This window comes from Electrophorus electricus, chromosome 19 (assembly GCF_041902795.1).
Source record: "Electrophorus electricus isolate QZ-2024a chromosome 19, ASM4190279v1, whole genome shotgun sequence".
Taxonomy (NCBI): Eukaryota; Metazoa; Chordata; class Actinopteri; order Gymnotiformes; family Gymnotidae; genus Electrophorus; species Electrophorus electricus.
In genome coordinates, this window is record NC_137515.1 from 597,501 (window position 1) to 612,695 (window position 15,195).

Genomic DNA, 15,195 nt, shown 5'->3' on the forward strand with positions numbered 1-15,195 from the left:
GTGGGTGTGTGTGGGTGTGGGTGTGTGTGTATGTATGTATGTGGGTGTGTGTGGGTGTGTGTGTATGTATGTATGTGGGGGTGTGTGGGTGTGGGTGTGTGTGGGTGTGTGTGTGTGTGTATGTATGTATGTGGGTGTGTGTGGGTGTGGGTGTGTGTGGGTGTGGGGGTGTGTGTGTGTATGTATGTATGTGGGTGTGGGTGTGTGTGGGTGTGTGTGTGTGTATGTATGTATGTGGGGGTGTGTGGGTGTGGGTGTATGTGGGTGTGGGTGTATGTGGGTGTGTGTGTATGTATGTATGTGGGTGTGGGTGTGTGTGGGTGTGTGTGTGTGTGGGTGTATGTATGTATGTGGGTGTGTGTGGGTGTGGGTGTGTGTGGGTGTGGGTGTGTGTGTATGTATGTATGTGGGTGTGTGTGGGTGTGTGTGTGTGTGTATGTATGTATGTGGGGGTGTGTGGGTGTGGGTGTGTGTGTGGGTGTATGTATGTATGTGGGTGTGGGTGTGTGTGGGTGTGGGTGTGTGTGTATGTATGTATGTGGGTGTGTGTGGGTGTGGGTGTGTGTGTATGTATGTATGTGGGGGTGTGTGTGTGTGTGTATGTATGTATGTGGGGGTGTGTGGGTGTGGGTGTGTGTGTGTGTGTATGTATGTATGTGGGGGTGTGTGTGTGTGGGTGTGGGTGTGTATTTATGTTTGCGGTTTTGCTGTGTCATTGTACCAGTTCCCTCTCCCTCTCACATGACAGATGAAATCAATATGGATGAAAGAATAATCACATAGCCTGAGATAAACGAATAAAGCTCTAATTCCTGTTTATTAATGAAGAGTCCTCATGTTGAGGCAGTGATGAATTGCAGTAATGGCAAGGCTCATGTGTGCATGTGATTGCTTGCCCAGGTAACGGCCGTGGTGTCTGAGCTGAGTGATGAGCGGTTTCGGGGGGAGTGTGTGGGTCAGGCCTTAGACACTGAAATAGCAGAGCGACGGCGCCTCGCCAAGGAAACCAAAGATCTCCAGGTGCTTGTTCTTCTGCCCCTCTCCCCTTACCCCACACCTTAGTCACAAATAACTCTGGACATTAGAGAACATTAACGTAGCTAACACTGAACGGTGTTTTAGACTAAACCACTCTAATGTGCGTGTGTTGTGGTGTGAGTTTTAGACTTAGTCTAAACTGTTCTAATGTGAGTGTGTGTGTGTGTGTGTGTGTGTGTGTGTGTGTGTGTGTGTGTGTGTTTTAGACTGAGTCTAAACCACTCTAACGAGTGTGTGTATGTTTTGGTGTGTGTTTTAGACCGAGTCTAAACTGCTGTAGTTTGTGTGTGTGTGTGTTTTAGACTGAGTCTAATCTGTTCTAACGTGTGTGTGTGTGCTTTAGACTGAGTCTAAACTCTTCTAACATGTGTGTGTGTTGTGGTGGGTGTTTTAGACTGAGTCTAAACTGCTGTAACGTGTGTGTATGTGTTTGTGTGTGTGTGTGTTTTAGATTGAGTCTAAACTGTTGTAATGTGTGTGTATGTTTTAGACTCGTTTAGATCAGACTAATTCTGCTCTGGATGTCCTTGAGAAGCAGTTAGAGGAAGAGAAGCAGAAAACCAGGAGTAAAGAGGCTCTGTGTGGCGTGACCACAGGTAATCCACCCTACTCATTCTGTGTGTGTGTGTGTGTGTGTGTGTGTGTGTGTGTGTGTGAGAGAGAGAGAGAGAGAGAGAGACAGAGAGGGAGGCTGGTTCTACTGGAAAATATATGAACACAGCAAAGACTGGAGATGACTGGGCTGAAACCACAGGGAAAGATAACTATTCTCCCATGATGCAACACTCTTGATCAGACGGTACTCACAAACACGTTGCTGCCAGCGCAGACGTCCTCCATGTCTGTGTAGCGGTGCGACTGCTGGCAGCTGTGGGGCCTGGTTCCTCCCTACATCTGAGATTGCTGGCATTTTCTAAATCAATATCGTTCTTTCAAAGAACTTCAAACAGCTGCACACAAGCTGTTTGATGTCTGGCTGGGAGCACACTGCCTTTAAACCAAATTCCACTTTCAGATGAAGAAAATAAGCAACGTAAACAATTAGACACCATTGTCCTTTCATGCAAGATGGAAGTCATGACAATGGAGACATTTTGAATATAAAAGCACATTGAATCACTGTTGTTCTTTTACAAATTTGGTAAACTTTGATTAAATTGATTTATTTATTGGAACCAATTAAAGTATTTAAAATAAAACACTGTGTGTGTGTGTGTGTGTGTGTGTGTACAGAGAGTGAGCTGCAGCTGCAGCTGGAGTGTGCACAGACAGAAGTAGATTTTGTGCGCAGACGTTTGCGTCAGACTGAGGAGAGGCTGGAAGCTGAGGCTCAGGCACGACAGCTTCTGGACGCCAAGGTCTGAACGCTCCTCACATGCTGCCACACGTCTTTCCTCCACCCTCAGCCTGGAGGGTCTACTGTGCATGTCAGATAAGGCAGGGCTTCTCAGTCCTGGCCAAAAGGTGCCTCCGGACAGAATGTGGGATTTTCTACATCCCAGCATAAATGAATGTACTCATTCTACTAATCTCAGAATTCCAATCTCCTAAATCCATCATCAGGTGTGTTTGACAAAAGGGGAAACTCTGACGTCAGGAATGGCAAACGCTAGACATGCGCAGTATTTCTAGTGCTCATCCACTCACTGATTGCCTGTGTGCGGCACTCTAACACTGTGCTGGCTTTTTGAATGCCACTGCCCCCTTGTGGCAGGTACTGGAGCTGCAGGCTCAACTGGAGCAGTCCAAGCGCTTGGTGACAGAGCTAAAGAGGCAGTGCCGGCGCGCGACCTCTGACCTACAGGACGCCCGCGTGCTGACTGACAGCCTACAGACTCGCACACACGAGCTGGACAGGAAGCAGAGGAGGTCTGTCTGCCACTCCAGCCAAAATGTCACATTAGCATAGAGATGGTTAGCATTCATTATGCAATTCCAGCTCTAATATCTATTCTCCTCTCCCCATCTCCTGTGTGTGCACGTGCGTGTGCGTGCGTGTGTGTGTGTGCATGCCTGCATGCGTGCGTGCGTGTCTGTATGCGCATGTGTGTGTGTCTGTGTGTGTGTCTCTGTGTGTGTGTGAGAGCAGGTTTGACGGCGAGCTCACCCGTGCTCTAGAGGAGGTGGATAATGAGAGGGAGCAGAAGCACAAGGTGATCCAGGAGATCACGGCTCTAGGGGCCGACGTCTTCTCCCTGCGCCGCTCATTCCAGGTGTGTGTGCATGCATGTATGTGTGTATGTATACCTGTGGGAGTGTATATGCATATGTGTATATATACACGTGTGTGTGTGTGTGTGTGTGTGTGTGTGTGTATGCATGTAGGAGAGCCAGGCCGAGGTCACCCACCTGCAGCAGCAGAAGGAGGAGCTGTGCTGTCAGATCCGTGACCTGAGTGTCCCTCTGCATCTCAACTCCGACTCCGTGCCGGAGCTGAAGAGACAGCTGCGCGAGCTAGACAGCAGGGACAGGGAGCGCAGCCTGGAGACAGCACAGATGAGCGCCAAGATGCAGCAGCAGGAACAGGTAACCCAGGGCGACAGCCGAGCGCGGGGTACAGACTGGTTCTTTCACCTGGTAAGCAGGGCAGGACTTCCATGCTGAGAAATGACACGCTGCAGATTCACACAGCGTCCTGCCGCGTGAGTCTGATGACAAATCTAAAAGGCAGCATTGAGTAGAGCTTTGCACTTTGGCTCTTAATGGTGTTCGTAAGCTTCTGTCCGCTGAGGTTTCCACACTCCTCGTGCTGCAGCAGAGGCGTGGAGCAGAACCCAACTCATGCTCTCCTGCTCATGCGTCTTCCCAGATGCATTTGCGCTTTGAGATGGAACTGGAGAGAATGAAGCAGATCCATCAGAAGGAGCTAGAGGACAAGGATGAAGAGCTAGAAGACGTGCAGAAGTCCTCGCAGAGACGGGTGAGTAGCACGGGACGAGTGGAAGAGAGAACGTGCAAGAGCTGACATGGATTTGACATTTTGTGTGTGTGTGTGTGTGTGTCCGCTCAGCTCAGGCAGTTGGAGATGCAGCTGGAACAAGAGTATGAGGAAAAGCAGATGGTAGTACATGAGAAGCATGACTTAGAAGGGTTGATCGCTACCCTCTGTGAACAGGTAACACACACGCGCACACACCGTCTTACAAACACCCCCCACACACACACCCCCCATCTTAGACACACCCTCCCACACACGCGCGCACATACACACCATCTTTGCCCTCTACCTTGACTCTACTAGCCATGGATATTGCTGTCTGAAGAAGCGTCGTTTACTGGCGCTGCTCAGCGTGTGTTAACCTGTCATTGCTGTCGCTGTTCTCCCAGCTGGACACACTTTGTCCCTGAGAGCCAATTCAGTGTCTTCCCTTCTCTTTATAACTCTGTTCTCCGTTAGTCCCCAGCCATTTCATTGGTCTCCATTTGATCATTGCCAGTCAGGCCAACAGGTAGTGTTACTTGCCCTGTCACCTTTCTGACTGGAATAAAGTGTCCTCAGTCACAGGGGGTGGAGTCATAAACGCTGCCACACTGAAAGGATGGCCGCAAGGTCGAAAATATTTTATCTCGGACTCGTTGCGGTTGTCAGCGTGTCCATTCAAACTTCCTTTCTTCTGCCCAGTTTTAAAGGGGTGGGTGATGTATGTCCTCCTCCGCTGGCTCTACAAACCCTCCCGCTTTCCAGTTTATGAGGTCAGTGGTGTTTAATCGAGCATCGCAAGATTCGTTAGCTCCCATGTACTTGGCTGTGGAAATGCGTGAGCGCAGCCTTCCTCTGCTTGGCTTTGTTAAAGGTGTGGCGTCACTTGGTGAGTTGAGGATCACAGTGGGTTTGTGAATGAACGATCGTGCTCCTCAGCTACTGAACGCCAAACCCACCCAGCACGGCAGACTCATGTCTCATATATCAGTTTTTTTCTGAAGCTCTGACAGCTCATGTTTAGTGCAGCCAGGTGGAGGTTTCTGGGAACTCCTGGAGGTTGCTTCTTCAGACAGTCAGGAGAAGATTGGTTTTCTGTAGTGATTTTCTGTTGTGCTTTGATGAGGCTTCACAGATAGATTGGAGAGACATCAAGACTTCCTGACACTACTCCAGTGTGAGAAGACCACATACACGGAAACGGCAGTTTTCTCCCTGTAATCTACACCATCACACTGTAACCCCCCTCCTCTGTTTCCTGCACTTTCTCTTTCTCTCTTCCTCTCTTTTCTCTTCTCCTCTCTCTCTTTCACTTCCTGTCTCTGTCTCTATCTCTGTCTCTCACCTCAGGTGGGCCACCGAGACTTTGATGTAGAGAAGCGACTTCGTCGTGACCTGAAGCGGACGCATGCACTGCTCAGCGATGCCCAGCTGCTACTGACCACCATGGACAAGTCCAGCCGGAGCCCAGCCCCCGGCACCAAGGAACAGCTAGAGAGACTTCACTGCCAGGTAATAACAATAATAATAATAATACATTGAGAATATTAGATCATTTCAATAGCATCTCAAAGCACTTTTCTCCATGTGGTGCTAGTATGGATCAAATCTCACCAGGTTTTCAACAGGTTTCCCCCAACACTAAAGCACAGCTATGCACTGGAACAGCATCAAACGCTTCACCACAGACCTGATGTCATTTCCTCTCCCATGTGTGTGCTCTGTACTTGTGTGTTTAACATTCTGGTGGCTTCTACTGTAATGGTCCAAGAGTAACACCTGAGTTCTGGGACCCAATCCAAGCAGAAGTACCCAAGATTCAGGATTCAGGGTTTCAGTGCAAACATGGTTACAGTTACAGTTAACACACCCACCACATCGGTTTTACGTTGATTAGTTGCATACGCTCACTGATGCCCTCTCCCCCGGTGTGTGTGTGTGTGTGTGTGTGTGTGTGTGTGTGTGTGTGCGCATGTGCGTGTGCGTGCGCTAGCTGGAGGAGAGTGAGGCTCGGCGTCTGGATGCTGAGAGCATGCAGAAGACCCTGGCGATGGAGCTGGAGAACGCTCAACTGGAGCTCGAGAGCATCTGCAAGCACAAGAGCCTGGTGAGAGATATGAACATAGAGGAGGTGGAGGTGGTGGAGGTAGTGGTGTGGGAGGTGGCAGTGATGCACGTGGGGGTAAAGGTGATGGTGGTGGAGGTGATGGGGCTAGTGGTGGGTGGAGTTAAAGGCTGTCCTGGGCTTGATTCTTACCTGATACCTTCTCTCCCGTCACAGGCGGACGAACAGCTGAGCCACCTGCAGCATGAGAAGGCCGAGCTGCTGAAGCGACTGGATGAGGACCAAGACGACCTCAACGAGCTCATGCACAAGCACAAGGCCCTCATTGCCCAGGTGAGGCTGCGCTCCACGGACACGCATGCACTGTGTTAACGGCACAGTGGTCATCGCATTAACCCAGTATCCTTCCTGGGGTGTGTTCAGTCCTCCAGTGATATCACACAGATTCGGGAACTGCAGGCAGAACTGGAAGAAGTGGAGAAGGAGAAACAACGTCTGCAGGAGCAGGTGAGACTAGACATGGCTGAAATTTTAAAAATATGCTGTCTAGAGTCTGCGTGTATGTGTGTATGTGTGTGAGTCAGTCTTGAGTGAGACAAGACATGAGAACTTTGTCATTGCTAGTGGTATTCCTCCTTGGGAAAGCTCATGTGACAGAACTGTAGAGTCTGCAGATTTGGAGGTTCTGAGCAGATGCTCTCCAGTCACTGATTTGCCCCCCTGTCCTCGACCCCCCAGTTGCAGATGAGCGTTGCGAGGGTCCAGTTCCTAGAGTCCTCCACAGTGGCACGAAGCATTGTCAGCAAACAGGAGGCATATGTCTGTGACCTGGAGAACAAACTGGAGTTTCACAGAGGACAGGTCAAGAGGTTTGAGGTCAGCGTAGCCCCAGAGAGGCGCTCCACCAACCCACTCCACCCATCTGCTGTAGTTGATACGTGCACTACTAGGAGAGGCCAGGGCTTCTCTCTCCTCCACGCAACACAGAGTTGCAGCTCTTGAATTTTCTTAGCGCGCTGGGTGATTTGCTGATGAGCTGAGTCCAGTCTGATGGGGTGCAGTAGTTTGTACTTACACACACGTTTGTGATGTGTGTTCTGCATGCAGGTGCTTGTGCTACGTCTGAGGGACAGTGTGGTGAGGCTGGGGGAGGAGCTTGAGCAGTCTGCCCAGGCTGAAGCCAGAGAGAAAGAGATCGCTCTCTACTACCAGCAGAGGCTGGCCGACATGAAGCTGGAGATGGAAGATCTGAGCTCCCGAGAGCAGGACAGCAGCCGCCGTCGCATGGAGCTGGTAACCCTGTCACGTCTCTCCCTCTCACACACACACACACACACACACACACACACACACACACACACACACACACACACATATATATATATAAACACACACACACACGAACACTCTCTCTCTCTCTCTCTCTCTCTCTCTCTCTCTCTCACACACAAATATATATATACACACACACACACACACACACACACACACAGAAATGCAACCACACACACACGCGCGCACATGCACCCACACACACGTTCACACACAAACTCACTCTCTCATACACACAGACATAAGGCAGTTTGCCACCACTGGTCAGCTGGGCTGCTACACTGGAGTGTTTCTGTAGAGAGGAGCCGGGTTGCAGTGAAAGGGCTCGACATGGTAAAGTGGAAACAGCTGGAGATTGCGACTTGTATGGACCTAGAAGCAGAGATTTGATTCTGCAGTAGTGCTGCAGTTCAGAGTGGCCAACGTCATTTATTCAGACACTGGAGGCAGAACTGTTGCTTTTGGTCTCCACCAACAGGCTGCGTTTAATTTTTTAGGAATCATTTACAAAGAATCAGAGAAATCATGGACTACTCATTATATTTGTGGGAAAATATGGAATAATCATCATCATCATCAGTGCTGTTATCGTAGCAGATTCTCTCTTATTTTCCCCTCTTAATTTCCATCATTTTCCTCTTAAGTACATATTACTTAACCAGTCTCATTGTCACCTCACTAAAATGTATTAAAAATAAATGTGTTGTAGTTTCAGGGACAGGTGGCATCTGGAGTGCAGACTACACAGTGAAGGGTAGAGACCTTTAATGCTTGAATGATATATGAATGTAAAATGTCTGTATTCCTCAACCATAAAACGGACTGAACATGGGTTGCTGCACCAGTGGATTGGAGCCGTTCACTCACTGTTGCCTTCCAACATCACCCTTTGCTTTGAAGTGCCGGATGCCGGTGCCTTGAAGAGACATGTATGCATATCCTGATGTCACTGCTACAGTTCACCTTTCTAAGATACCAGTGAGCACAGGAAAAGATACTCAAGCCTTGAGGGGGATAAAATAGTAAATATTCATAATTTAACATGAGGAAGGAGGCACCTGCCTCGGTGTAATATAATTTGACCTCTGTGCTGAGAGTGCAAGGGGATTCAGTATTATGAATATTAACTACATGAGCACTGATGCCTCCTGCATACACAAACAGTGGGTCTGGAGGCATGTCTTCCAAGCGCTGACATATGAATGTGCATACACACACACACACACACACACACACACACACATTCTCAAGCACTCCAGGTTATTGGTTGAGAAAGGGAGAGGGCACCGGTGGTGGTGTGGTTGTCATGGAGATAAGAGGAGTGAAATAGGATTTGTTGTATCAATAACCTTGAGAAGACAATAAGAATTAATCACAGGCAGACAGTGGCTAGCCATTGAAGGAAGGCCAGACCTGGAGATCTGGAGATGCAGGATGAATGATTGATTAAATCAAGGGTTGTCTCTGCCTCTCCCATAAAGCGCTCAAGTAAAGCCCTCATCAAGCATTATTCCTTAAACTAATAAACAAGCTATTTATATGATGTACCGAAAGGCAATTTATTTCATTTACTGATATTTATATTCTGGAATATATATTATTGTGTGCTATGTGGTTTCAAAATCGGGGTGGGTTTGATCATGGAAAAAAAACAATCATGAATGAATGTCTGTCTGTGTATAGAGTTGAATTGATTTCCTTTCAAACAGTCCTGCATTGAATTGTCATTTATTTTTCTTGTAATTCTTTATTATCTTTGTTGGCTTGTGCAGTGAATCCTTTTGTATTTGTCTTTGGGACATCAGTGTTATCTTGGAAATTTATCTTATCTTTGCTTAGGAAATGCAAGTGGAGGAGCTTAGTGCAGTGAGACAGACTCTACAAGCAGATCTGGAGACATCAATCCGTCGTATTGCTGATCTACAGGCTGCCCTGGAGGAGGTGGAGTCAAGTGATGAAAGTGAAACTGAGAGGTATCACCTTTCGAAAGAATTGCTGCAAAAAAAGCTTACAAGACCAAATCGAAGGTAGTTGATTTGTTCTTTAATTATTAAGAGAAGGTAGAAGTATCGTAAGTCCAAAAGCAGCCATTACATGGGGAAAATCCAGCCTCTTGCTGGGCTGTTTATTCGCCTGAGCCCTGGGGTCTTTACTTAGTGGGGCACAAGTGCAATTTTCATTTGCTCCAATTACACTTCCACCAACCAAATATCTAGACAGTCACAGTGGTTCTTCATACTCCTTTTAGTAGCCTCCAAAAAACATGCACCATCTCTTGGGTTTACATCACATTTTGGATATCTTCCACAGGTCAGCGTAAAGCCGCTGAAAGCTTCTGTTTCACTGCACTCTCCTTAGCCTCTCCAACCCTTGTAAATCTTCTCCTCTCTTCCTTCCCTTCTCATTGCTCACTGTCTGTCTCTCTTCTACGCTGTGACAGTGTACAGACTGCTGTGGAGTCCTTCTCTAGAAAGAGAGATCTGTAAGCGCTGCTTCCCATGCCATTCTGTCAACCTGTTCTGCCCCCCACCCCCATGTTGTGTGTGTACGATGGAGTGAACGTGGGCTCTGAGATCCAAGTGCTGCTTGCGTAACATGGATTAACTTCATCTGAAAGTGTCGCTCAGTTGAAGCCTCATCGTATCTCAGCAGTATGCACCCTCCCCAGATGTAGTGTCCTCTTTTACAAAACTCTGCTAAAGTCTTAATGAGCAGAAACTTTTAATGCCACTGCACATAGAACATTTTCTAAGCTTCCTTAAGACCTGAAAAACAGATTTTACTGTCTCAGATCTTGTCCCCAGTTGCTCAAAAGCACTAGAACTAGGAAATCACTAGATAACATTAACAAGCTTGCTAATGTTAAACTTAGAAAACATGCAAGGGGAGAAAGTCCTGCCCGTAAGCACCAACAGCCACTCTCCCCCTCCCCTACTCCTTAAGGGCCAGCTAATGATCAATAACCATGAGCTGTAAGCACAGCAGAGAAAGGCAACACATTACACTGTACATTTCCAGTTACAGACTGTACAAGATTTAAGTGCAACTCTGATGAGGTAGAGATAAGGAACATTACTTTTTAGCAGTTGTGTAGGGAGCAGGAATTATTGGAGGAGCAGGGCATTGCTTTAGTAAGCAATCTAACAGCAATGACAGTAGTATTATCATCAGCATCATGACCTTTGTGCTACACTGCATTTGGAAAATTGGATTTTACTTTAATGAATGAAGATCATGGGTGCAATGTCATGCTAAAGTTAAACTTGTGTTTATAATAACTGCGTAATTCCACTGCCAAGTGCTGTAGATTGTTTGCGGTTTTTCTTCTGCTTGCATGTCTTTAAAAGTTCACCAGCTGTAATTTGCTTCTTCTGCTGAATAATGCACGCTAGTTGGGACCCCTGTCATCATGCCTCTGTTTCACCTCTGGGTAGTGAAAGCTCATGGAAGGAGAGCAACCCCTGCACCTCACGTCCCCTCCGAGCCGCCGGCTGTCTGGGGCCAGCGGCAGTGGAGCAGCCAAGTGGGAACGCCAGCTCTCTCCACACCAGCAGTGTCGGAACACAGCCTGTCTGCCAGAGCAGGCGAGGACAGGACTAGCATGTGTGCACAAGTCGCGAGACCCCAGCGGCCCGTTTAATGTCGTAGCCTTGACACAGTGGAGCTGTAAGCAGGTGGAGGATCAGTGAGTCGAACAGGGAGAGCTGCGATAATGGCTGCACTCCCAAGACAGGGAGTCTGGGCTAATGAGCTTGCAGGTCACTGAGCACACAGGCCTAGCTGGGTGTCGAGCAGTAAATCAGAGGCGATATTGTGCACGTAGTGCCCGGGCCGGGAGCATGGTGCAGCTCTCTGCACCAGGGGGCTTTTGATCCATCCCTGTGCATGCTGGAACACGTGGGCCACAGAAGGTGCTGGGATCTGACAGCTGACGTGCAGTGTGGCAGCCCGTGTAACACAGTGCTCTTCTGGCAGGGACAGCGTGTCCAGCGTGGGGTCCAGCATCAGCACGGAGGATGTGGGGGAGGGCATTCGTCATTGGCTGGGGGTCCCACGTGGGGGTCGCAAGCATGCAGGCTCTCCCTACAGTGGGAGTACTACTGGCCGCCAGTCAGTCACAGACACAATGAGCACCTGCAGCTTCAGGCGAGTACATTTCCATAAAACAACCTCATTACAGTGCCGTTACATAACCCTGTCAAAAGACCAAAGAGCACCAACATGTGTTACTATGGAAATATGCAGATTTGGTATTAATGATTTCTCATCTGTACTCTGCCAGGTCTTGTTCCCAAGAACTGGAGGAGAAGGCGCCAGAGAGCTCTGGAAGTCTGGGCCGGGCGTCCTCCTCCACGGCCCTGTCTGAGCTGCTGGAGGGCTTGAGGAAGAAGCGGTCTGGCTGGGACAGGGCCTCGGAGGTGCTGGAGGGCAGCACAGCATCCCTGCCCATCTACCAAACCACCGGGGTGTCGGCCCTGCGCCGCCGAGCCTCAGCTCTCTCAGTGGGAACTGACGAGGGTCTAGAGGAGCCGGGGCGCTCGGGCATCTCGAAGCCACCCAGTCCGATCCTGCCCCGGGCAACCAGCCTGCATTCGTTGTCCGAATCTATACAGCCTGTGCCAACGCCGGCATCCAGTGCAGGGAAGATGAACCACTACAGCTCCTGTGACTCCATCACCACGGCAGTGTCCTCCACAGGCCCCCGCCGCCATCTTTCCAACCTCTCCATCCCAGAGGAAGACGAGGGCGATCCGTGCTCCAGAACCTCGTCCAGCTTGGGTTCTTTTCAGCCAGCCCGCCGCCGACTGCCAGGGGGCCTGGTGGCTGAGGGCGAGGATGCCCAGCTGGGGGCGGAGCCTCTCGTCTTCCAGAACCGCCGCTTCCTCAGCGTCACGGACACAGCTGCTGGCGACACCAGCTCAGATGTCCCGGCCATCCGCAGGGCCCAGTCCACCAGCAGCCTGGCGGGCAACAGCACCCGGGGTGGCCAGCGTCGTGCCCTTAGCGTGCACTTCGGAGAACTGCCCCCATCCAGGATGGCACGCAGGGATTCAGACTCAGACTCGTCTGGCTCCGGAAGTTCCCAGCAGCGGCGTGGTTTGCAGGGAGAGAGGCTGGAAGCCGAGGGCAGCGAAGGAGACGTCAACATGGTGATGAAGAAATACCTGAGGAAAACTGATGTTGATTAAACACACGAAACGAGGTAGAACCTCCCTTTTTTTCCAGGAATGTAGAAAGAAATGTAAAAACTAACTTTCAAATATTCAACTGCAACTAGTCTTAGGTTAAGGCTTTCTATACCCTGTAAATATTAGATGGGACTTATTTGCTCTCCCCCCCCCCCCCACAGGGTATCATGACCAGGAAGCATGGCCCCTACCCACAATGCACTGAAGCACACTGCTAAATATGGAGATCTAGTTTGAATGGTGTTTGTACACGAATAAAAATATTTGAATCTAAGAGAACTTGCTGGATGTAGTTTCAATTCTTCATTGTCCTAGCAGTGAGAAGCATGGATGTCCGAGCTGCTTCCAACAACCAGTAAGGAACAAAGTTGAGACCTGGTTGTTGGTTCAGGATAGCCCTGGTGAGGGAGTGGTTTTCTGGGAGTCCCATTTGACCAACCTTTTCACAAAGGCAGAGCATTTAATGGCTAAAATCTCAACCCCATCCCATAATCCATTGTTGCCTAAATAAGTTACAGCAAGGGCTCGTCTTTAGCACTTTTAGTATAGCCACACAGGTGGGTGTGCAAATATAGGCCAACATTTGCATGCAGTATACCAGAACATTCAGTGCAGCGCAAGTTGTGAGACAGTACAGAAGTCACTACTTCTGAGAAATGAAACGCAGATGAACCTGAACTTGTGTTTTGAACTGCTGTATCTTACAAAAAACACTCAGCAATTCAAGGGCAGGTCTGATCAGGGGAATGTATTTGAAAACAAGCATTTCAGCCCCCCCTCCCCCAGGCAAAAATAAACTCTAATAGTCACCATGTGCCTGAAAGTGAAAACCTTTCAAAGAGGTTTTATTGGAAAAAAAAGCCCAAGTATGGCTGCAGTGTAATGGTAACAGGATACAACAAAGCACAATTAATATTGATATCCAATTAATACTTCAGTATTGACCATGAAGCATCACCCGCCCTGCTCACAGGAGCGCAGAACACACATTCACTCTGGAGGTTCGAGACGTCATCAGGGCCACAGTCAAACCCTCGCACTCACTGGCTTTCTCCCTCTTCCTTTTCCCTTAAGGCAAAAATAAATAAATAAATAAATAAATGTAGTTAGGGGATCAATTTTTAAAAAGTGACCAAAGCTTAAGTCTTACCTTTTTAGGGGGATTGTTTTCACCCTCTGATGCATCACTGTTTAAAAAGGGTCATCAGATTAGATTATAGTCCAAGAAACAGGTCACAGTACAGTCACTACAGAAGCGATTCAGAGCTCACCCCTCATCGTCTCCCTTCTCTGGCTTCTTTCTCTTAAATTCAATAAGAGATTCAGTGAATCAACAAGGGATTAAATCATTCATTCATTCAAAGCCCTCTACCAATTTGAACAAGCTCATAAAGTAACTTTAAAAGTTCAGCCTTACTTTGCTAGCACCATTTTTTGTGACTTTTTTCACAGGTGACTCTTCGATATCCTCCTCCTCTTCCTCTACCTCCTCATCCATCTCCTCCTCGCCCTCCTCTTCATCAGAGTAGTCTTCCACTGAAATGGCCAGCAGGGTTTGTTCATCTAATGGGTCAGCAGGTCTCAAACCCAGTACAGCCCAGGCAGTACTCACAGGCCACGTGCTCAGCTCCAACATATACGGGTCCTGAGCCATGCTTCAGTCGAAAGGTCACAGGAGGATGCAAATCTAAACCGGACAAATTGACCTGACAGATGTCGATGGAGACAGGGGATTCAGAATTTGTGTGGTAGTGAAATAAATGCGAGGTGAGCTCAAGTTCACTTACTGTAGGCATCGACTTGGCGTGTAAAGTGGCAATTGGGACAGCTTTGGCACGGGCCTTGCCCTCGCCGGTAACCAGCTCAATGATGTTGAACTCGTCTTTTGCAGTGTGGCCCAAGCACATCTCCGGGGTACGTAGGACAGGGAATAGGGTTAGTCAGACGGGCTCCGAAGAGCACAGGCTTCGTGTTACGTTACTTACTGTTCTTAACGCAAGCTGGTGCTGATGGTTTGTGTCGTCCGCCTTAAAAGACTCTTCCTTGTTTGACTCGGTAAGCTCGCAACCTAAAGTCAATACGTTAAGACATTTTAGTAAGGTTTTCTTTAGGAAGGGGCAGCAAAAGTTTTTATTTTATAGATGAAGCCAAACAACTTACCCCAAAGACTCGACACAGGCTTTTCTGTTTTGTTCATTTTTATAACGGATATTATCCTGACCGACCCTGAAAGCGTTACATGTAGACTACAGTACTGTCGAGTCACCTCAGGTAAACCATTCATGATTCAGCCGTCAACGATGGATAATTACCTTAGCAGAGAAGGGGAAATCGCTTCTTCGGACAACCACAAGACAAAAAAAAAAAAAAAAAAAAAAGACTTGAACGGTATTATAGTCGAGGCTTTAAGTGGGTGTTTAAATGCAAACCAGCTGACTGTAATTAAGGCACGATCCTCTGCAGTCGCCTAAGGTTAATTCTGGTCGTGACCGCCAATATTAAGCGTCAGAAAACACGATTTTTAAAGCGTCCTGTAGCGCTATGTTTCACAATTAAACTAATACTAATTACACACCAGAGGCGGTTATGCCTCGTAATCACATGCACGTCTACCATTACAGTTTAAAGTACTGCCTACGTTTTAACTGGGC

The 15,195-nt window shown here is 48.4% G+C and overlaps 2 protein-coding genes across 8 annotated transcripts in view; one reads left to right on the plus strand and one right to left on the minus strand.

Moving 5' to 3' along the window:
- Positions 1–12,823, plus strand: part of myo18b (myosin XVIIIB) — a 31,815-nt gene extending 18,992 nt beyond the window's left edge. For 4 of the 7 annotated variants that reach the window (XM_081702268.1, XM_035535401.2, XM_081702269.1 and 1 more), the window contains 20 exons: positions 901–1,020; positions 1,529–1,634; positions 2,272–2,396; positions 2,753–2,907; positions 3,128–3,251; positions 3,364–3,564; positions 3,848–3,958; positions 4,049–4,153; positions 5,309–5,470; positions 5,952–6,065; positions 6,240–6,356; positions 6,447–6,530; positions 6,762–6,899; positions 7,131–7,316; positions 9,195–9,328; positions 9,796–9,837; positions 10,790–10,939; positions 11,331–11,501; positions 11,638–12,558; positions 12,706–12,823. In XM_081702268.1, coding sequence (XP_081558394.1) covers positions 901–1,020; positions 1,529–1,634; positions 2,272–2,396; positions 2,753–2,907; positions 3,128–3,251; positions 3,364–3,564; positions 3,848–3,958; positions 4,049–4,153; positions 5,309–5,470; positions 5,952–6,065; positions 6,240–6,356; positions 6,447–6,530; positions 6,762–6,899; positions 7,131–7,316; positions 9,195–9,328; positions 9,796–9,837; positions 10,790–10,939; positions 11,331–11,501; positions 11,638–12,544 — 3,252 coding nt within the window. In that variant the 3' untranslated portion in view covers positions 12,545–12,558; positions 12,706–12,823. The remainder of the gene's footprint in view (positions 1–900; positions 1,021–1,528; positions 1,635–2,271; positions 2,397–2,752; positions 2,908–3,127; positions 3,252–3,363; positions 3,565–3,847; positions 3,959–4,048; positions 4,154–5,308; positions 5,471–5,951; positions 6,066–6,239; positions 6,357–6,446; positions 6,531–6,761; positions 6,900–7,130; positions 7,317–9,194; positions 9,329–9,795; positions 9,838–10,789; positions 10,940–11,330; positions 11,502–11,637; positions 12,559–12,705) is intronic. The other 3 variants (XM_081702271.1, XM_035535404.2, XM_081702273.1) reach the window with 2 other exon arrangements.
- A 551-nt stretch (positions 12,824–13,374) lies between these two features.
- Positions 13,375–14,967, minus strand: npm2b (nucleophosmin/nucleoplasmin, 2b). The gene is made up of 9 exons (XM_081702921.1): positions 14,857–14,967; positions 14,705–14,770; positions 14,530–14,612; positions 14,332–14,451; positions 14,157–14,250; positions 13,962–14,080; positions 13,816–13,847; positions 13,695–13,731; positions 13,375–13,612 (listed from the first exon to the last, which is right to left on the minus strand). Exons 2-9 carry the CDS (start codon positions 14,739–14,741, stop codon positions 13,571–13,573), a joined length of 564 nt encoding a protein of 187 aa, XP_081559047.1. The 5' UTR covers positions 14,742–14,770; positions 14,857–14,967; the 3' UTR covers positions 13,375–13,570.
- Positions 14,968–15,195: the final 228 nt, after the last annotated feature.

What these genes read in the sequence shown, in the direction of transcription:
- npm2b (XM_081702921.1), bottom strand. Translation starts at nt 14,741, where the DNA reads ATGAACAAAACAGAAAAGCCTGTGTCGAGTCTTTGGG. An exon ending in GCCTGTGTCGAGTCTTTGGG is followed by an intron (nt 14,613 to 14,704) that starts GTAAGTTGTTTG and finishes TATTGACTTTAG; the next exon opens with GTTGCGAGCTTACCGAGTCA. An exon ending in TGGAGCTGAGCACGTGGCCT is followed by an intron (nt 14,081 to 14,156) that starts GTGAGTACTGCC and finishes TGGCCATTTCAG; the next exon opens with TGGAAGACTACTCTGATGAA.